The sequence below is a fragment of the Lepidochelys olivacea genome (assembly GCF_965140295.1).
Source record: "Lepidochelys olivacea isolate rLepOli2 genome assembly, chromosome: 19".
Taxonomy (NCBI): Eukaryota; Metazoa; Chordata; order Testudines; family Cheloniidae; genus Lepidochelys; species Lepidochelys olivacea.
The window spans coordinates 8,497,009-8,519,587 of record NC_140429.1 but is presented as its reverse complement, the minus strand read 5'-3'; the positions used below and the strand labels follow the sequence as shown (position 1 = coordinate 8,519,587).

The 22,579-nt window shown below is 41.3% G+C and overlaps 2 protein-coding genes across 2 annotated transcripts in view; both read right to left on the bottom strand.

Moving 5' to 3' along the window:
- Positions 1–4,457, bottom strand: part of NCMAP (non-compact myelin associated protein) — a 50,592-nt gene extending 46,135 nt beyond the window's left edge. Inside the window, exon 1 of the mRNA XM_084609736.1 lies at positions 4,317–4,457. Within this exon, the coding sequence (XP_084465862.1) occupies positions 4,317–4,443 (127 nt within the window). The 5' untranslated portion in view covers positions 4,444–4,457. The remainder of the gene's footprint in view (positions 1–4,316) is intronic.
- Positions 4,458–8,124: 3,667 nt separating this feature from the next.
- Positions 8,125–22,579, bottom strand: part of RCAN3 (RCAN family member 3) — a 30,136-nt gene continuing 15,681 nt past the window's right edge. Inside the window, exons 3-5 of the mRNA XM_084609735.1 lie at positions 16,642–16,815; positions 15,528–15,699; positions 8,125–14,312 (exon numbers count right to left, since the gene is read on the bottom strand). Of these exons, the coding sequence (XP_084465861.1) occupies positions 14,101–14,312; positions 15,528–15,699; positions 16,642–16,815 (558 nt within the window). The 3' untranslated portion in view covers positions 8,125–14,100. The remainder of the gene's footprint in view (positions 14,313–15,527; positions 15,700–16,641; positions 16,816–22,579) is intronic.

Sequence of the window (22,579 nt, the reverse complement as noted above, 5' to 3'; positions counted from 1 at the left end):
CTTGCCATAGGCCTTAAACTTCTATTATTAGCTAATGCATTGGCATCCACTTCTGAGTTGACACACAAGATAGAGGCTAGGGTCACCAACCCTGCCCATCCTGGCTAATAGCCATTGATGGACCTATTGTCCATAAACTTATCTAGTTCTTCTTTGAACTCTGTTCTTGTCTTGGCCTTCACAACATCCTCTGGCAAGGAGTTCCACAGGTTGACTGTGCGTTGTGTGAAAAAATACTTCCTTTTCTTTGTTTTAAACCACTTAGGTCACTTAGGACAGTGGCTAGGGTGTCCCCAGTCCAGGGTGCTCTCCCCGCTCTGGACACTTCTCTGACCCACTGATCATTACATACAGTTCAAAGCCAATGCAATTCATTAAACAGCAATCAATTTAAAAAATAAGGAAAAAATGGGAAAGAGCAGGGAAGTAGCTGTTTAAGAGTCCAATCCCATAAGGTCCTAGGGGCTCCTCAACTCCCCTGGAATTCCATGGTCCCCTTCAACTTTAGTTGAGGGTGCTCAGCTCCCCATCAGCGCTGGCCTTCAAGTGCTCAAAATGGAGAAGTGGGAGAATTATACAGGTGCTATAAAAGCCCATGTAGAAGCAGAGTCACAGATACACCTAGGTGTGCATTTCTCCTATTCAGATTAGCAAAGGCAAGTACTTCTGCATTTTCCCCAAGGGAGTGGGGGCTGTTTGCTTATGGTCCTTTCCACATAAAAAACCACACAGGAGCACTAAACCCTCAAACATATTTTTTCAAGACACTAAATGATCCGAGCAACAAAACCCAGATAAGCAGAAGAGAGTGAAAGATAATGCAGCTCCCAATATGTGCAGAGAGGCACCAGCCCATTCAAAAGGTATATGGAATATTCATTCCCTTCCTGGGAATAAATTAAGTGGGGACATTTTATGCTTGAGGCCTTTTCGCAGGAGATTGCTCAGTGAGAAGCGAGAAATTGAACCACCAACAGCAGCAACAGGTTCATGAAGCCAGAATCCGTGTTTAGAAGTTCTTAAAACAAGCCAGCACTTACTTTTTCTTGAAGTCTCCCTCTTCCCAGGGTATACACTTTGTTAAACTGGACAGATGGTAGTAAATAGTTGTCAGCTTTTTAAGAGGGAGAAAATTCCTCAAGAGAATTGCTAGTTTTCTGACAACACAGACATAAGAAAAAAGAAAAGGAGTACTTGTGGCACCTTAGCGAGTAACCAATTTATTTGAGCATAAGCTTTCGTGAGCTACAGCTCACTTCATCGGATGCATACTGTGGAAAGTGTAGAAGATCTTTTATACACACAAAGCATGAAAAAATACCTCCCCCCACCCCACTCTCCTGCTGGCAATAGCTTATCTGAAGTGATCACTCTCCTTACAATGTGTATGATAATCAAGTTGGGCCATTTCCAGCACAATTGTGAGCTGTAGCTCACGAAAGCTTATGCTCAAATAAATTGGTTACTCGCTAAGGTGCCACAAGTACTCCTTTTCTTTTTGCAAATACAGACTAACACGGCTGTTACTCTGAAACCATTCAAATATATTAGCAGGGGCTCTAATTAAGAGAGAAAATGAGGGTCAAAAAGTAGTGGGGAAATTGATGCTCATGAATTAACTATAGTTCATGTTTTTGTTCAGGAAGTCTGAATTTCACTAGGCTACAAGAGAGGTAGGGTGCCCTAGAGGTAGGGAAAGGGACTAGGGGTCAGGAGACTTGGGTTCTCTTTCTTGCTGTTACTGACCAACTGTGTGATCCTGGACAAGTCACTTTCCCGCTTTGTGCACCTGCGTCCCCTGTCACTCATTGTCCATCTTGCCTATTTATGTTGGTATTTTGAAAAAGGAGCCTGAATTTCAGTTGGAGCAGGGCACCCAACCCCCCTCAGTTCCTCTGACAAGCCTGTCTTCAGACTGTAAAATCTTGGGGGTAGGGATTTGTCTCCTTATGTTTGTACCATAGGCACCAACTTTTCCCGGCTCCAGTGGGTGCTCACCCTGGCCCTGCCCCGCCCCCATTCCAACCCCTTCCCCAAAGTCCCCACCCCAACTCCACCCCCTCCCTACCCCTATTGGACTCCTTCCCCAAATCCCCACCCCGGCCCTGCGTCTTCCCAGAGCACGCCCCGTACCCCCTCCTCCCCCTCCCTCCCAGCCCTTGCCACCGCGAAACAGCTGTTTTGAGGCGGCAAGCGCTGGGAGCTATGGGGAGAAGCAGGGACGCAGCGCGCTCAGGGGAGGAGGCGGAGGTGAGCTGGGGCAGGGCAGGGCGGGGAGATGCTGGTGGGTGCAGAGCACCCACCAATTTTTCCCCATGGGTGCTCCAGCCCCGGAGACCCACGGAGTCGGTGCCTATGGTTTGTACTGCACCTAGTACCACAGAGCTGCAATCCAAGCTGGGACCCGAGCAAAACAGATAAAGTAGAACTTCATGTGACCAAAAGGAATGCAGTTTCTGTAGACTTTAAAATAATAAACTAATTATTTCAATGTTCATTCACAGAGATTTACAGGCTCCTTTTGCTGGCTAATTTAATATAGAAACCCTTCCTTACTTTCCAAGCTTTCCTTGATTTACTAAATAGTTAAATTAAGAAGGTTTCAGAGTAGCAGCCATGTTAGTCTGTATTCGCAAAAAGAAAAGGAGTACTTGTGGCACCTTAGAGACTAACAAATTTATTTGAGCATAAGCTTTAGTGAGCTGTAGCTCATGAAAGCTTATGCTCAAATAAATTTGTTAGTCTCTAAGGTGCCACAAGTACTCCTTTTTAAATTAAGAAGGCAGCATCATCCAGTAGTTAGTACACATACCAGTGCAAAATGTTTCCAAAAAGGAATAGACTACAGAAATGCTCAGACTCAAGAATTCAGCCTCTCAGTATGCTAACAGGGAAACACATGTCTAGCCTGGTGACTGAGTGTGGGAGGAGGGTGTGGGCCCAAATTCTGTTACCGGCTTATGTTTCACTGCCCATTAGTGTTTGCAGTGATGTTGAAGCTGTGTTGGTCCCAGGATGAGAGAGACAAGGCAGGTGAGGTAGTATCTTTTACTGGGCCCACTTCTGTTGGCGGAAGGAACAAGCTTTAGAGCTTCACAGAGCTCTTCCTCAGGTCTGGGGAAGGTAGGGTATCCAGAACGTGCCAGCTAAATACAAGGTGGGACAAATTGTTAGGCAGAAAGGGTTCACACATGTTGTAGGAGACCACCTAAATTGAAGTCGGCAATTCATACTTCAGTTCTAGGGGAAATAAAGATGTTAATTGCCCACTTCATTGTACCTGGTCTCCTATAATATGTAAACCACTCCCACCTCGTATTTAGCTTGGACAGTCTTACCTTCCCCAGATCTGAGGAAGAGCTCTGTGAAGCTCAAAAGCTTGTCCCTTCCACCAACAGAAGTTGGTCCCCTAAAAGATATTACCTCACCCACCTTGCCTCTCACACTGACAATTCTTGCAGTAAATCAAATTTTCCGCCCATCTGTGTGTGGATGATTACATTTTCATAATGTTTCTATTAAGATATACACACTGTATGTAAGTGAAGTTCTCAACATGCTTTGAAGAGTGTGTAATGACCCCTAGCTTTTATGTAGAGCTTTCACCTGTAGATCTCAAAGTGCTTTACAAAAGAGGTAAGTACCATTAGCCTTTTCTTATGCACACCCTATGCAAAGTCCAAACACACACCCTTCCTGGGGTTTGGCTTTGGGGAAGAATTTCACAGGCAATTTATTGTTATTAATCTGTATTATGGTAGCACCGAGGAGCCAATTGAAATCAGGGGCCCATTGTGCTAAGCACTGCACAATACCATGTTCAGTTACAAATACCTTAATCTAAATGAGTGCCAAAAAGTCAATGGGAGTTAGGAGCCTAGCTGTCCTTTGTGCCTTTGAGAGGCTTTTTATTGGTTACCCAAAGAGTAACAAAAGAAAACTCAACCCACACTTCCTTCCTGAGTCTGATTCTTCTAAGGGTTTCCCTGCAGAACCTTCTCTAGTCCAGACTCCCAGTCCCTAGTTCCTCCTTCAGCATCTTGAGGTGCCTGTGCTTAGCGTATGTCTACAAGGCCTTATGAACAGTCACCCGGTTACGATATCTAACCAAACATTTAACACTGTGGCCCTTAGTTCTCATTTAATACAGAGATCCTCCCAATCCCGATTTTACCCTTTTCTTGCAGCTACAAGAGAGCTCAGTTTGTGTTACATGATTTTAATGTAATATTTGAAAGTGATGCAGCTCCTTGATTATACACTCTCCCCCCCCGGCTTTGTATCTGTGCTGTATTTTCACCTGGTGTAGGACCTACTTTTATTAGGACCGACTCTCTTCTCATCCACAGCTCTAATCTTTCCAGCTCCCTTTGCAAGTCGGTTCCATCCTTCTTTATGGTAGTTACTACTCCAAACGTTGATGTTGTCCGCAGAGCTGATCATGGATAAAATTATACCAAATGTCTGAAAAAGATAGAGACAGAGCCAGGTGTGCAGCAAAGTGTTTGTCTGTTCTCGAGTTAGTTGGTGAGAAAAAGCTCTGGAAACCCTAAGTAGTCCTGGACTGGCAGGAGAATCATTTTGTATTAGCAACGATTCAACAACCACAGTGTCAAAAATGAGGGTGAAGTGCACAATTTTAATTGCTGTACGTCTACAATTAATTTGGCTATGAACATAGTAAACATGAAACCTAGGTCACACCTGTCCACTTTAACAGACTCATTTCCTGGGGACATCATCACATTGTGTGCTGAGGGGCCATGACGAGTCATCCCTTTACCTGGCAGAGTAAATCAGTCCTTTCTGATCTCAGGGCAAAAAACAGCCATGTGGGGTTTATTTTGCACCTTTTCTTAGCCAGCAAATGGAATTTGACACTGGGTGCATGAATGGGGGAGATGGGGTGCACATTTTTCATTTTCTAGATTTTCTGCACTAGGAACTGAAGGATTCCTCCTGCATAAAGCTGGCACACCATAGGGGAAAGCCCCATGCCCTGGTTTAGCCCTTTTTAGAGAGACTAATCTCAGGGGAAAGGGTAGATCAATTTTCGTACTCATTCATATCCCTGATCTACACTCAGAGAGAGTTAAAATTGCCACATAAGTCTCCCATCCTGGGTCCACAGACGTGTGGTTAGTGGGCTTGTGCTAGCATGCTCAAAGTAGCCACACAGATGCTGCTTTGATGTTAGGAGCACAAGAACGGCCATACTGGGTCAGACCAATGGTGCAACTAGCCCAGTACCCTGTCTTCCAACAGTGGTGGGTGCCAGATGCTTCAGAGGGAATGAACAGAACAGGGCAATTTATCGAGTGATCTAACCCATTGTCCAGTCCCAGCTTCCGGCAGTCAGAGGTTTAGGGACACCCAGAGCATGGGGGTGCATCCCTCAACAACTTGGCTCATACCCATTGATGGATCTATCCTCCATGAACTTATCTACTACTTTTTTGAACTGTTATAGTTCTGGCCTTCACAACATCCCCTGGCAACAAGTTCCACAGGATGACTGTGCGTTGTGTGAAGAAGTATTGCCTTATGTTTGTTTTAAACCTGCTGCCTGTTAATTTCATTGGGTGACCCCAGTTTGTGTGCTATCTGAAGGGTTAAATAAAATTTCCTTATTCACTTTCTCTACACCATTCATGATTTTATCAACCTCAATCATATCCCCCCTTAGTCATCTCTTGTCTAAGTTGAACAGCCCCACTTTTTAATTTCTCCTCATATGCCTGTCTGTACTTTTTCCAATTTTAGTATCTTTTTTGAGATGGGGCAACCACAACTGCAGAGTGGCATTATGATATTCTGTCTTATTATCTATCCCTTTGCTAATAATTCCTAACATTGTTCGCCTTTTTGACTGCCACTGCACATTGAACAGATGAACTCTCTCAGAGATCTATGATGACTCAAAGATCTCTTTCTTTAGTAACAGCTAATTTAAACCCCATCATTTGGAATGTATAGTTGGGATTATGTTGTCCAATGTGCATTACTTTGCATTTATTTTAATATTGAATTTCATCTGCTATTTTGTTGCCCAGTCATCAAGTTCTGTGAGATCCCTTTGTAACTCTTCAGTCAGCTTTGGACTTAACTATCTTGAGTAATTTTGTATCATCTGCAAGTTTTGCCACTTCACCGTTTACCCCTTTTTCCAGATCATTTATGAATATGATGAATAGCACTGGTCCCAGTACAGATCCCTGGAGGACTCTGCTATTTTACCTTTCTCCAATGTGAAAACTGGCCATTTATTTTCCTAATCTTCATTTCCTATCTTTTAACCAGTTACTGATCCATGACAGGACCTTCCCTCTGCCTACTTTGCTTAAGAGCCTTTGGTGAAGGACCTTGCACAGGTTTTCTGAAAGTCCAAGTGCACTATATCCACTGGATCACCCTTCTCCACATGCTCGTTGACCCCCTCAGCAAATTCTAATAGATTGGTGAGGCATGATTTTCCTTTACAAAAGCTATGTTGACTCTTCCCCAACATATCATGTTAATCTAGGTGTCTGATCATTCTGTTCTTTACTATAGTTTCAACCAATTCGCCCAGTACTGAAGTTAGGCTTACTGCTTGATAATTGCCAGGATCACCTTTGGAGCTTTCTTTAAAAATGAGCATTACATTAGCTCCCCTCCAGCCATCTGGTACAGAGGCTGATTTAAGCGATAGGTTACATACCACTGTTAGTAGTTCTGCAATCTCACGGCTGAGTTCCTTCAGAACTCTTGGGTGAGTACCATCTGGTCTTGGTGACTTATTACTGTTTAATTTATTAACTTGTTCTAAAACCTCCTTTATTAGCACCTCCATCTGGAACAGGTTTTCAGATTTGTCACCTAAAAAGAATGGCTCAAGATGCAAGATGTCACAGCTTGGGCTCTCGAGCCTGGGGGTGGGAGGAGACAGCATGGCACTGGGAGGGGGCAATTTCTCAAGCAGACAGCTTGCAAGGCATTTAGGGATTTAGAGATCAAAACCAACATTTTAAATTCTAACCCAGTAGCCAATGGGCAGACAATGCAGACCCTGGGGCACTGGCTTTGTGCACATGGTGGGTTACTTCACTCAAGCTGCCTCTGCTTAGAATTTTCACCATCCCATCCCAATTCTTTCCTCCTCAAGTTAAAAATAGGGTGTTTCCTACTCAATCCATCCCAATCTCTCCCTCCTCAGAGAGCATCCCACCCCCACAGGACAATAATTTCCATCCCCATTAAAAACAAAAAAGACAATGACCCCCCAACTCTCCCTGGAGCATCTCACATGCACCAAACAAGGGATGGCACCCAACCCATCCCAGTTCCAATGCCACAAGGTTTGGCTGAAGGGCATAGGCTAGTATAAAGGACAAGGAAAAGCCCACTGTAGTCTCTCCAACCCCATAGGAACACAGAAACATTCACAGATCACAAAATTCCCCAGGCAAAACCTATTGACATGCCCCTTCAATCCTACATGAGAAAACCACCCCACTCCATCAACACACACCTGACCCAGAGATAATGATTCCCCAACCTCCCCCTTCAACTTTAACTCCACCCCTCAGCTGCACAATTAATAACCCTTCTCTGCCCCACCTAGAATCCGAGAGCTGTTCCCTTTAATATCTATATCTCTGTATGTTTGATTTAGGATTTATGTAGACATTAAAATGCATCTCTCCAAACCTTTAGGTGCCTTTCCCATATATTAAAAGGTTGACAATCTCCACACACCATTCCAAAATCCCAAGGTCTATATTGTATCATATTTATGTGGCCCCCCCTACTACATAGTTCTGAGCCCCACACGACTTTGAATGTCTGCTCTGATGCCCATTTTACAGACAAGGCTATGGAAGGCTAAGTGCCGTGCCTCAGGTCATACATGACAGTGCAGGCACATCAACCCAGGTCTTCCAAATAGGTTAGTGCACTAACCACTGGACCATCCTCCCTCTCTCAACAGCTAAAACAGAGGCTAGCCATTCCCACTTGTGCAGTCCAGGAGAGGCGCTTATTTGGCACCACAATATCGAAACAGTAATATTAACCCCAGGGTAGTCTGATGCAGGGGATACACTGACATCACACATACACGAAGTAGAAAGAAGTCTCCTCCAATGAGTTTAAAAAACAAAAATAAACTAATTTTATTTCTTAGTTTTGAAAAACAAAACTTACCAGGAGTCACAAGAGCTTCAAAAACAAACAAACAAACAAACAAACAAACAAACCCAAACCACACATTCTGCTTTGCCATCTTTACAGAACATTATAGACTTTGTTGTCAGAGCAACCATAGCATGGTCATATTTAGCCAGTCTACGTGGACTACAGCTTGGATTGTCACATCAGGTACAATATAATATGGAGTGCATGTTATTATAGTTCATCTCGAGAATACAGACATACCACGCATCGACAGGTGGACAAAAATGGTAATGTACATCTAAAATACAGGACAGACCAGGCAAAAACTGATTGTACTCTCAATTCCTAAAGAATGTTATTGAATTAAACGGTCACATACTGACATGAAAGTGATGGAAGATTTAGCCAAAGACCAAACAGTACAGAAATCACATGTGCAAGAGAAACATATGTCTATGGAACAAGCTGTCATGTGATCAACAGCTGGAATTTACTTGAATACTTCCTGGAACTATAACACTTCACGCAAAGTAGCAGCAAGAGTGAGAGAGAGAAATCAAGTAGGACGACAGACACCATTGTTCTCAACTGATGCATTCATCTTGCTTCTCAAATGTAATCCTTTAATTGTGCAATGTTTAGGTGTTAAAAAGTAGTGGTTTAATGGAAATTAATAGATCAGTTCTCTAAAGTCCAGATCTGTTCAAAGTCAATATTTTAAACAGTGATAGACACAGAACCCTCCAGTAAAAAAATGTACATTTCCAAAGAAGACATTATGAAGTCCAGGAGATAGACATGATATAGTGTTCTTTTTTTTAAGGAGGTACATATCAGAAACCATGCAAGTACTGTATGTGATGGCAACTGGCCTGCAGAACCTTGTTTTTAGGCACACAAAAGTGCTCTGATACACAAATTTCCACACTTAAAACCACTGCAATTTTCTTGTGTGTGAATATACATCTGATGTTCAGTTCCCAATTTGAGAAAAGAATTCAGCACCTGTAAAATGAACAACTGCTGGCAGGGAACTGCACTATGAGAAAGTAAAACCCATCTTAGGGCTTGTCTACACCATGCAGCTTTTAGTGACAAGACTATGTTGACACAGCCTTGTCGCTAAAAGTCAGTGTGTGTAAACGTTCTTTTTTGGTACTTTGTCGGCACTTTTGCTGACAAAATACTTCCAGTACCGCGAGCAGCATTAGCTTTGTCGGCAGGAGAGTGCTTCTGCCGACAAAGCTGTGTTCACACTGCCACTTGCATTGGCAAAACTTTTGTCTTTTTTGGGGGGGGGGAGCGCTTTTTGAAGTACCTGTGAAAGACAAAAGTTTTGTTGACAACTTCGCAGTGTAGACAAGCCCTTAGTGATTAAGTAAAGCAAAATATGGGCTAAGGGAAAGATCAGGTAGGTGAAATGGCAATTTCTATTGGATGGAGGGAAAACTGACTGTCTCAATTGTGAGCGAAAGCTGAAACTCCACCAAAAAAATCTAGTATCCCCAACATACAGGAGCAGGGAGTTTGTCAACCCAAAGAGTGATTGGCTCAAGCCTAGGAAGGATGATTAGCAGACAGGGCACTGGACTCAGAAGCCCAGAGTTCAATTCCTAGCTCAGCCACACATGGCTTATGTTACCTTTGGCAAGACACCATCCTCCCTGTGCCTCAGCTCTTGCATCTGTAAAATGGGGATAACAGTACTTCCTTACCTCATCAGGGATAACATCCATTAACGAGTGCAAGGTGCTCAGATATGGTGAAGAGGAGAGCCATAAAAATACGAAGACAGAGGACAGACTGAGACACTGTGGAACCTCACATGGATTCAAACTTCCTACCTTGTAGTTGCACGGTTTAAAAAAAAAAAAAAAAACCATCATTTTGGGCGAGTTCTCTAATTGTGTAGCCTCCCAACAAAACAAATGGGAGAACAGGCCCGTAAATACTGTCCATCTACTTCTCTTGCATTGCCTCTTACAAATCATATGTAGTCTGTTTTAATTTGAAAAAGAGGATTCACAAAGGGAGACCCAATATCTTGAGAGAAGGAGAAAGAGGATTACTTCATTACATTAGTTACACAGGCTGCAACTAATTAGTTACCATCATCTGAGCCAGGGGAGAAGTGAATTATCCAAACTGGGAAACTATAATTCTTCTAATCTCTTCAATGAACCTTTCACATAGCGCTGAAGCACCAGCAACAAGTGTGCTTTCTAGTATTTGCTTTTGGAAATAGTTTTGAAAACTCATTACTTTCTTAAAACTTTGATCGTTCAGCAGATGGGCGAGATACTCAGCTAATGCCACAGCTCCATTGTCCTCAACTGAGCTGTGCTGATTTACACCAGCTGAGTATCTCACCTAACTGGTCTTCTCCAACCATGTGTCATCTTGTGAGACAGTTCTGTCATCTTTGCAGCTTATTTTCAGGCTGAGCAGTCAGTCTGGCTACAAACTAGACTAGTCAATATGATTTAAATTAAGCATGTTGCCACAGGCATCATGAAGTCAGATACCTTCCTTTTTTTAGGATTACATGGCAAAGATGAACAAAGCAATGTGAAAGAGCCTCATTCCACATTCCCAAAGAAGGGGCTGTTTTCCTATTAATTTGGTCTGCTGACTGCTCAGTATAAACATCCCATAAGTCACAAAGAGATATAATTCAACTAAAATGCTGCAAAGGCTCATCTATTTGTACAGGGTGCTGCAAAGTGGGGGGGCTTGATAGAGATTAGATCTTGGGGGGGCGGGGGGGAAGAAGAATTTTGTAGGAGGTTTAGTTCTGTTGGCTGTTGAGGGTAATTTGCTGTTTAATTTTATTTCTCACAGATACCCAGAACTTTTGGGTCGACAACCCTTTTACTTTCATAGAAGTTCAAATAATTATGTTTTAAAAGAACTCCCAGTAAAAATTCACACTACTCTTATACCACTGATCAGAATAACATTCAAGGTAGGAAGAAGGGGTCAAGTTAATTCCTGGTGAAACACCACCGACTAGTAAGAATTATACCAGGGATGAATTTGGCTGTTTAGCATGCACCTCAACTCTTTTCAAGGTAGATCTGATATATGGGACACAGGTTACCGGCAGATCCTCAGGGCCAAATGATTGACCCATATTGGCTGTATGCTCAAGGGCTTGATAAGATGGATTTATTGATCAAGCAAATGTCAACCAATGCCAGTGCAGCATCTATTACATACCAGACATGTATTTCAACAGAGACTGCTTAAGAACATCTTGGTTTACTTGATCAAAAATATTCTTTCATCTCTTGCACCAAGGTCTTTTCCTCACTCCAGTTATCTAAAGAATAACTTATATTCCCCAATGGTGGTAATAGAGGCTGGACTTTTTCTGTAGTGGAGGAAAAAGTATCTGGTATTTTGCTGCAAATAAAACTTGCCCGACCAACTGAGTTGGAGAAACTGAGTTTAGTAAGAAGAAAAACAAAACGACCCTCCCACCCAAAACTTTCCAAGGTGAATGTTCTGATCAGCTACAATAAGGGACTGGGATATTGGCATTTTCCAGTTTTAGGATAAAATGATATAACCTCACCAAAACAAAAACAACATGAGAACAGTTTGTTCTTACAAAACATGTTGAAAATCAACAGTTTTTGCAGTGCTGAAATTAGCTCAAGGTAGGCACTAGCAGTTCAAAGCCAAGCATTCAGAGCGTGGACGTGCATGGGCGATTTTTATATTTAATTCAAGGCAGTATTTTTAAGCCACACAAACGTTGTCTTACTCCTAATTTGCTTATACACAAACACCACAAATCTGAACGAAGACCAACACAAACCAGAAACCCTCGATGTTGACGATTCGTTCAACTTGCAAGCATACAGATTTTGTTAGGATGCCCAGCTTCCAAAAAAGAAATTACATATTCCATATGGGCCCAAGCTTGATACAGTTAATGGAAAACATTGAATGGCACTGTTATTTTTATTCCATGTCTTTTTTTACACCATGGATCTTTTATGCTGGAATGCACGTCATACATTTCACACAAGCTACTTTCACAATAGCATTACTGACTTGATCATTTGCCTAATAAGACGGCATTCCTTAAGTTTTTCCACTTTATAACAACATTTACTAGGGGGTGAATGAGCAACTAACAAAAATGTAACATTACAGAAAATCCCAAATTGATTTCTAGCATTTTACAATGCACAAGTCCCTACTGACAATATAAGTTTGCAACTGGAGGTGGGGAACAGTGAAAAAGGTAAGATAGGCTTTGAATGGCTTGATAATAAAGAGCTACATAAATGTTATGTCAATACAGGCAAGACACATAAGAGGAAAGATTTTTCTTACTTCCCCCCCACCCCGGAACTCAAATGTATACTATTCCTGTCTCCAAAACGAGGACCTGCCTGCAGGATCCCATCTTGCAACTTGAAGTTGATGGCAGGAAAGAATCAATAGCTGACACAATACTGAAGTCATATCTACTGTGCCTGTTTGAATTTATCACCATTAATGCACTCTCTTGCTGTCAATCAAGTCAAAATGCTTTTGAGAGTTCAATAAACACTTTATACATAATTAAAAAACAGTATCATGATTTGGGTAAAGGCCAATTTCAGAGTGATTTATGTACAGAATCAAATATGAACCTAAACAGCCTAGTTTGTTCACGAAGAATTTCTTAACTATTTTTTATAGAAAAAAATCTGTGTAGGCTAAAAAAGGTTGCTTATAAAATAGCATAAAACCATAGGAGCATGTGCCACTATATTGAGGCATATTTCCTCCTACTAAAACACTTAACACAGAAATTCACAAAACCACAAATGTATATTTCAAAAGGTGCTTCCTATTTCAGAAGTTGCAGATATGCTATCAGCCATACAGGATGCCATGAAAAATACCATGTTTTTAATCAGAACAGTAAATCAGGAGTGCAACCTGGGTAAAAACAGAGTAGAGATTAGCTGAACCAATCTAGCAACTGATTGTCTTAAAAAAAGGAAGCAAACTGTAAAAGTTTAGGAGCAAAAGTTAAAAACTAACCCTGGACCTCTTATCCTCTAACATCACAATCATAATCTAATGATTATTCACTTTACATATTATGTAGGCCGTCTCCACGACAGGGGGACATTACAGTATTGTTAGAGAGGGCTGGAGGCTTAACATTCTATAGGCAAAACCATGTTTCACGCAACATACTGTAAGTCCGTTTTTATTTTAATCAACTGACAATGCGAACAATTGTACCTATCAGTGTAACACCACCCTACAGCAGCATAATATTTTAGAGGCAAACTCCATCTGCCTCCTAAGTGGTCTGTGGTTTTCCCTCTTTATTTTTTTTCCTAATTGCAGTTCTGCCAACTACAACTTATTTAATTCTGCACATGTATTTGTGCCTCATGTCAAATCATAAAGGTACCTTTAAAATAAAAAGTATTTGGCATTTCTGAGAAAAGTAACCGGAACATGTACATAAATGGGCCAATCTGTGTAGGAATTTTAGTGTACACTGTATATTACACTTATATTTAATCAATATATTAATTAGAAGCTGTTGTACCAGCACAAAAAAATACCACATTTGACTGTTACAGAAGAAACTATTTTGTAACCAACATTATAGCTGGTACTGATAAGATATTGTTTTAGCATTTGGTACATCGTGCTATACAATATCAAGAAAATGGTAACATATCTTCAAAAAAAACCCCAAACTCTTGCTTTGCCATTATTTTAAATCTGGTGGATTTGCTACATTTGGGGGGTTAGTCCTTTAATATTAAAGTGCTGTTTAGAATATTGGCATCTAAGAACTTGAACATGAGAGACAACTACAAGTAAAATCTCCCGCTGCCATATATAATGCAGCAATGCAGACATCAATACATGTATTAATTTAATATCCTCATATAGATATTGTTTACACCATCACAAGACTTAGCAGTGCATGGTACCCCCTACCTCCTGTGTACAATCAAATGTTTTAGATTCATTTAGTATTGTTGGATTGTTAGGATCTGGGCGCCTTGTCTGCAGGATTTTCTGTTTGGGATTTTTCATCTCCTCCTCCTCCTCCGTTTCACTTTCACAAATGTGAACGACTACACTAGGAGTAGACTCCGTTCCTGCATGAAGCTCGTATTTCTCCCCTATAGAGTACAACACAAAGAAAAAGCAAGCGAAAAGGTCCGACAGTTAAACTCAAAGTAACCAACCTATAACCTATATAACCTATATATATCCAATGAAGTGAGCTGTAGCTCACGAAAGCTTATGCTCAAATAAATTGGTTAGTCTCTAAGGTGCCACAAGTACTCCTTTTCTTTTTGCGAATACAGACTAACACGGCTGTTACTCTGCAACCTATAACACCATCCCACAGGAAATAAAAAAATAATCACTGAACTATTTTTATTTCAAAACATGTTTCCATTATTATTCACAGTAAATGATGTACTAAAAACCTAAAGATTCATTTTAATTCCTTTTCATCTTTAGTTTAGTCCACTTTCATACTTGATTTGACTAGCGCTGCTTACATGTTTTGAAATACATTGCCACCATATTTGGTAAGTTGTGCTCTCTGCACACTAATAACACTTAATTGATATTTTGGAGGGAGAGATGGAAACAAATTACGTGCATCGTTAAAGGGTTTATAGCTATATTTGTCTTAATTTGCATAAAAAACTGAAGCAATATCATTTACACTATGCACGTCTACCACACCTTTCAGAGGATCTAAAAAGAGCTTTGCAAACATTAAGCCTCCCCCTGAAGTAAGTCATGTTACTACTTTATGCATTTTACAAATGAACAAACGGAGTTCTAGTGAGAGAAAGGGATTTTTGACCAAAGTAACACATCAAGTCAGTAACAAAGCATGTCACACCATGCACTGAGAAATTGGAGTTTCTGTTGTCAGGGGAAAGAAATGGCAAGGTCCCCAGAAAAGGTCAATTAAAAGGTTTGACAGTTAAATTACATGGTGACCATATCTAAATATGGCAGTGATTGGCACTCTAGAAAATAGCTAAGATAGATCACTCCAACTAACTGAACCTTTCCATGTGTTTCTCATTCAATTAAATATGCACTGAGATTTCACTGGCAAAATTAAGTAAATATGTGGCTCTCGCTCAAGAGCATCCAATCCAGCAGAGTGCTAAACTTTGAAGCTCTCGCCAATCGATTAAGAAATTGGCAGAAAAGGCATAGAACCATTTTGTCCCCACAAGTAACCATGTAGGGACAAACAGGAGATCTGTGTCTATACTCCATTCCTTCTCCTAGAGAGGTGAAGAAAGCTACTGAACAGACATTTCTGAAGCAGAACAGCAACAAAAGCAGGAAGACATTCTTACCTGGACCCAGTTTGGAAACAGCACAGAGTAAGTCATAGTTTATTCCAGGAGTTGCATCTTCACTCTGCTTCCACCCAACTGGTGGAGATGCAGGAGGCGATATCAGGAACTGTTTGACAGGTTCTGGGGGAAGGAGGTAGGACTTGTCTCCTACTTCACTGGACACCTGGACCTGAAGAAACAATGCCACCATGATAACAGAATCACAGAAGTTAGACTAGAGGATCTAACAGAGAAAGAAAAGATATTGTTTTCTTGCAATGTAGGACTGTTCTTCATAACACCTTTCTAATGTTTTATCCAGTCTAGCTTTAAAAGTTGCAAGCAACAGAATTTACACCACTTCCTTGGGAGACTATTCCACGGGGAGACTTCTCTCATGGTCACAAAGTTTTTCGTAATACTAAGGCTTTGTCTACACTGGAACCTGAACAACTCAACTTTTGTCAGTCAGAGGTGTGGAAACCCCCCCCCCCCCCCGAATGACAAAACTTTGCCGACGAAAAGCGCCGGTGTGAACAGTGCTTTGTCAGCAGACAAAGCTACTACCGCTTGTTGGGGGTGGAAGTTTTTGTTGGCAGGAGAGCTCTCTGCTGCTGACAAACCGTGGCTACATTGCTCGCCTTTTAGTGGCACGGCTGTAGCGGCACAGCTGTGTCGCTAACAGGTGCGTAGTGTAGACATAGCCTAAGTCTACTTTTTCCTCTCAATTTCCTCCGACTGTTTCTAGTTACTTTGCTGAATGCTGACAATGAACTTGGCATTGTATAGAACACATGCTGAGCCACTAATCCAACACAATTTGTACATGGACCCAGTGTCTGTGGAAAGGAGATGCAGGACTGCACTTTAAGGAAAGGAGTGCATTCAGCTTGGGGAGGAGGGAAGGGCTTTGTCACTCAAGAGTGAACCTTCCAGCCAATTGCGGAGCTGTATCATCTGCAGGTGGAAAAAGAGTCCCTAATGTGTAGATTCACACTGAATTGGAGAAAGGATGCATGTGTGTGTGGTTAGAGGGAACTTCAGAATGCTGTCAGGAATGAGAATCCATCAGTAAATACAGAATGGAGAGGAAATAAGGATGCATTTAGAGCATCTACACATTGCATCGTACCTGTGCAAAATACAGCTTCAGCTTTTTCCCACTGATGTCTGTCTCATGCAATTCTATCCGTGCTCTCGCTGCTGCCTCTGGGGTGCTGAAATTTATCCTTACTCTTCTAAAGCTTTTAAACAACTGAAATGTCACTTGATTATCATAGATTGTGAAAAGTGCTTCGAATCTTTCCTAAAGGTGAAATAAAAAGATTCTTCAGACACAAAATGAAGATTTTCATTCAGTGAAAATACATTTTCCTTTGACTTTTTCCCTCCAGTTAAGTTTCTTCAACTAAATTACTCCCTTAGAACCTGAAGATTCTCTAGTTCACTCACCCCCTTGATTTTAAAAGTTTAGTACAGACTTGCCCAGCAAATGTATTAGACATCTCTTCTATTAGAAGCTTGTAAGAGAAATTAACCAACCTGAAACTCTAAGCCTTGTTTTATTGTCAATTCCATCTCCATTTTTATAGTAATTTGGACTCATGTAAACAAAGGCCTATAGATCTTAATTCATATGGTGCCATCTAGTGACAGCTCAACATAAAGATATTTCCACTTTTGTGGGTCTTTCACCTACAGCACTGGAAAACACCATGGGGGTAGATTGACAGAAAATATCATAATGCCACTATATAAATCCTTGGTACACCCACACCTTGAATACTGTGTGCAGTTCTGGTCATCCTCTCTCAAAAAGATACATTAGAATCGGAAAAGATACATAGAAGAGCAATAAAAATGAGCAAGGGTATGGAATTAATTTTATATAAGGAGAGATTAAAAAGACTAGGACTTTTCAGATTGGAAAAGAAATGACTAAGGGGGAGATATGATAGAAGCCTATAAAGTCACGAACGGTGTGGAGAAAGTGAATTAGCAAGTGTTATTTACTTCTTCATATAACCTATGAATCAGGAGTCACCCAATGAAATTAATAGGTAGCAAGTTTACCACAGCTTCATGTAAAGAAAGCACAGTCAACCTGTGGAACTCATTGCCAAGGGATGTTGCGAAGGCCACAACTACAACAGGGTTAGAAAAAGAATTAGATAAGTTCATGGTCAGGGAGGCAACCCAATGTTCTGGGTGTCCCTAGCCTCTTGACTGCCAGAAGCTGGGAGTGGATGACAGGGGATGGATCACTCAATGATTGCCTGTTCTGTTCATTCTCTCTGAAACACCTGGCTTTGGCCACTGTTGGAAGACAGGATACTGGGCTAGATGGACCAATGATCTGACCCAGTATAGCCATTCATATGTTCTTATGACACTACATAAGTCAGTTCTGTCTGAATTCTTCTGCTTTCTATTATTAAATGCAACTCCAATGATTAATTTCTTCCACTTACAGCAGAGAAAAAAAAAAACCCTGAAAAAGGTTTTGTTAACTTCTGCATTTGACAACCCTTTCTGTAAGTGTATGTTTCATGTATTTGCCTTTTAAAAGGCTGAAATAAAATAGTTCACTGCCTAGCTGATTATACATACACTGCAGTCAGTAAGTTTCACCTTTTGTTTGGGCGAGCCTTCACCAAAGCATCAGTGGAAAAAAAAAAAAGACATAGCAAAATATCATTAACATCACAAAAATTGTAAGATGACTAGGAGGCAGGCCTGGTACCTGAAAATACTTCAAAAAATAGAAGTTAAATATCTATGTTTCACATTCATGGCATCTCTATTAGCTTCAGTGCCCACCCCATCAGTTACATGGGAATACTGATCATTACCCACCATTGTAAAGAGCTTTGAGAGCTACAGACGAAAAGTGATATGTGAAAAATATTTGTGCAATACATATACACTATTTACAGGTTTAACTATTGCAAAGTGGGGCTTGAATGGGGGAAGAGGGAAGATTATGTTTTGGTCCAGATCTATTCTGCTTGCACAGCTTGAAAACTCCACTAGTTTTGCCAATGGAGCTTGAAGTTTCCTTGAACTACAGGAGGGCAAGTTGGGTGTGGAGGGCGGCATAGGAGAAACAGGTCCATGCTGTTCTGATTATGGAGCTAGAGAGTGAAATCAGACTCCAGATCTGTCAGTCCAGCACCTTTTGCAAGCACCAAATTCACTAGAAAAGTTAGAAGAATAAAATGAATGGATAGGATAACCCCGCAAGCCCCCCCAAAAGAGCTGATTTTTGGATGCACTTTCAGTATGTGCACACAGAGCACATTTTCCATGTGATTCAGTAAGTGTGTGTCTGCTGTGCATTCACCCCTTAAAAGAAGATACAGGAAGAACTAAATCAAGCTACTGAAATCTATGTCCAGAGGCTGACAAAGCAGAGTTTCATAAAACAGATAAAAGCCAAATAATATATCAAAGCAGCTCTGTTCTTGCAAGCATTAGGAATAAGCCTGCATAATAAGTTTTCCATTTATAGACCTAACACACAATCCTGGCCTGTTCTAAAATAATGCCTTATCTGCTAAAATCAATCAACTCAGATGAGCTTGCTAACAGGTCAATCAGTACTGCTCACAAACTACATTTAGAGAAAATTTAACCAAATCCTAAAACATATCAGTTCAAAAGAAGGCTCCATGTGAATTTACATGCCAATGAAGGTTGCATTCTGAAAGCCCACGTGACAAACACCTTACAGAATGATTTCATGTGGCAGCCAATTATCTAAGTGTCATTAGAGAGCTAGCATGTCTCCATACATTAACCTCATGTGCCCAGGTAATGCTTTTGGAGCAGAAGTGTGGTGACAAGTGACACTTATCAGAGACATGTATGAAACAAATTATAAAGCCAGTATCTTGTGGTGCATGTCTTCAATACTTTCCACACAAAGAAGGAATGATGGGATAGTGTCAGCTCTATGGAGGAAGAACTGTAGCAGTTTGGGTAGCTTGTTTAAGAAAGTATTTCCTCTTCAGTTTTGTTTTTAACTGATGTTACAGTTTTACTAACTTTCTGAAAGGTAGCCGATGCTGAAGGCACTGAAGTCCTTACAAACAGAGATGGATTTTCAAAAAGAAAAGGAGGACTTGTGGCACCTTAGAGACTAACAAATTTATTTGAGCATAGGCTTTCCTGAGCTACAGCTCACTTCATCGGATGCATTCAGTGGAAAATACAGTGGGGAGATTTATATACATAGGGAACATGAAACAATGGGTGTTACCATACACACTGTAACCAGAGTGATCACTTAAGGTGAGCTATTACCAGCAGGAGAGCGGGGGCGGGGGGAGAGGGGGGAACGACCTTTTGTAGTGATAATCAAGGTGGGCCATTTCCAGCAGTTGACAAGAACTCCTGAGGAAGGGGGGGAGGGGAATAAACATGGGGAAATAGTTTTACTTTGTGTAATGACCCATCCACTCCCAGTCTCTATCCAAGCCTAAATTAATTGTATCCAGTTTGCAAATTAATTCCAATTCAGCAGTCTCTCCTTGGAGTCTGTTTTTGAAGTTTTTTTGTTGAAGAATTGCAACTTTTAGGCCTGTAATCGACTGACCAGAGAGACTGAAGTGTTCTCCAACTGGTTTTTGAATGTTATAATTCTTGACGTCTGATTTGTGTCCATTTATTCTTTTACGTAGAGACTGTCCAGTCTGACCAATGGACATGGCAGAAGGGCATTGCTGGCACATGATGGCATATATCACATTGGTAGATGTGCAGGTGAATGAGCCTTTAATAGTGTGGCTGATGTGATTAGGCCCTATGATGGTGTCCCCTGAATAGATATGTGGACACAGTTGGCAACGGGCTTTGTTGCAAGGATAGGTTCCTGGGTTACTGGTTCTGTTGTGTGGTGTGTGGTTGCTGGTGAGTATTTGCTTCTGGTTGGGGGGCTGTCTGTAAGCAAGGACTGGCCTGTCTCCCAAGATTTGTGAGAGTGATGGGTCATCCTTCAGGATAGGTTGTAGATCCTTGATGATGCGTTGGAGAGGTTTTTGTTGGAGGCTGAAGGTGACGGCTAGTGGCGTCATTTTCTTTGTTGGGCCTGTCCCGTAGTAGGTGACTTCTGGGTACTCTTCTGGGTCTGTCAATCTGTTTCTTCACTTCACCAGGTGGGTATTGTAGTTGTAAGAATGCTTGATAGAGATCTTGTAGGTGTTTGTCTCTGTCTGAGGGGTTGGAGCAAATGTGGTTGTATCGTAGAGCTTGGCTGTAGACGATGGATCGTGTGGTGTGGTCAGGGTGAAAGCTGGAGGCATGTAGGTAGGAATAGCGGTCAGTAGGTTTCCTGTATAGGGTGGTGTTTATGTGACCATCGCTTATTAGCACCATAGTGTTCAGGAAGTGGATCTCTTGTGTGGACTGGTCCAGGCTGAGGTTGATGGTGGGATGGAAATTGTTGAAATCATGGTGGAATTCCTCAAGGCCTTCTTTTCCATGGGTCCAGATGATGAAGATGTCATCAATGTAGCGCAAGTATAGTAGGGGCATTAGAGGACGAGAGCTAAGGAAGCGTTGTTCTAAGTCACCCATAAAAATGTTGGCATACCGTGGGGCCACACAGGTACCCATAGCAGTGCCGCTGACTTGACCGTATACATTGTCCCCAAGTGTGAAATAGTTATGGGTGAGGACAAAGTCACAAAGTTCAGTCACCAGGTTTGCCATGACATTATCGGGGATACTGTTCCTGACAGCCTGTAGTCCAATGTATTTCTGCTCACTGATGACTCATATAAATATATTTGGGCCACACTTGAGTCATCTTTAGTAGAAGTTTAGTGCCAACATATAGGGCTGGAAGTTAGGTCTGTGTAGGTCCCCAGAAAAGCTAGCTCACATTAAAAGAAAAGCCCCATGCTCACACTAAACTGAAAAGATGTGGGTAATACTACATATAACATTGATGGCTGATGAACCAGGTATTTTCTGCAGGGGAAAAGAAGAAAAAGTGAAAGCTCTGCAACTGAAAATAAGCCATTTGAAAAACTCAACAGCTGGCACCTTTCTCCTGCACCACAGGAATACAATTATAGCAGGCTGACAGAGCAACAGCTCTTATTATATAACGTCCTCTCCCCTATTCGAGTGCAGATCTGTAAGCTGCTTTAAAAGTTATTTGCATATCTGATTTATGCTTCATCTCCTGTCTATCTGCACTATCCATTTCCAGTAGCTTCTATAGTACAGATTTTTTTTTAAACAGTTAATTGTTTAAAACTAATATTAAAACAGACCCCCAAAAGAGTTAAACCATGGTAAGGGTAAATTAAATTAAAACAGGTTTCAGAGTAGCAGCCGTGTTAGTCTGTATTTGCAAAAAGAAAAGGAGTACTTGTGGCACCTTAGAGACTAACAAATTTATTTGAGCATAAGCTTTCGTGAGCTACAGCTCCTTTTCTTTTTTTAAATTAAAGCAGAAAAGGATAAAAGGGGCTCTGATTGCCTCTCAGATTGGCTACCTCCTTGGTTAGCCTCTGTGCCAGGGTGCTAACAACCCTCCCATTACACACGCCCTTGTTAGGGTCAGTGAGGCACAGAAGTACTAGTGTGTGGATGCCTGAGGCTACCCATTGCCAAAAATAGAAACATATTTTCTTTGTTAACCCCCCTTTGAGCCTTTAGCTCTAGAGCTCCTGGCATTAGCATCAAGGATCTCCAAGGTCGATAGCTGTGATATATTGTACTTGGAAAAGAGCAATTAAAATTGGACTGCAAAGTGGCTTAGAGATAAGAAGCAGAGGCTATTGGTAAAACAAAAATGTAAAGCCTGGAGAGAGACAAACTAGTTCACTATCATGCTCACTCTGGTTGACCTTATATTTAAATGGCTTTGAAAATGGCACAATTTCATGAGTTATTACATTTTCAGATGGTGTTAAATTAACATGCAGAGGCAGAAAATGCTATGGAATAAAGCAAATAAATCTGGAATTAGATGAGTTGATCAGACTCATAGGATAACGGTTCATGCAGCTACTGAAGATAAGATAATGAGGATTATAGTGAACAAAAAATCATCAGAT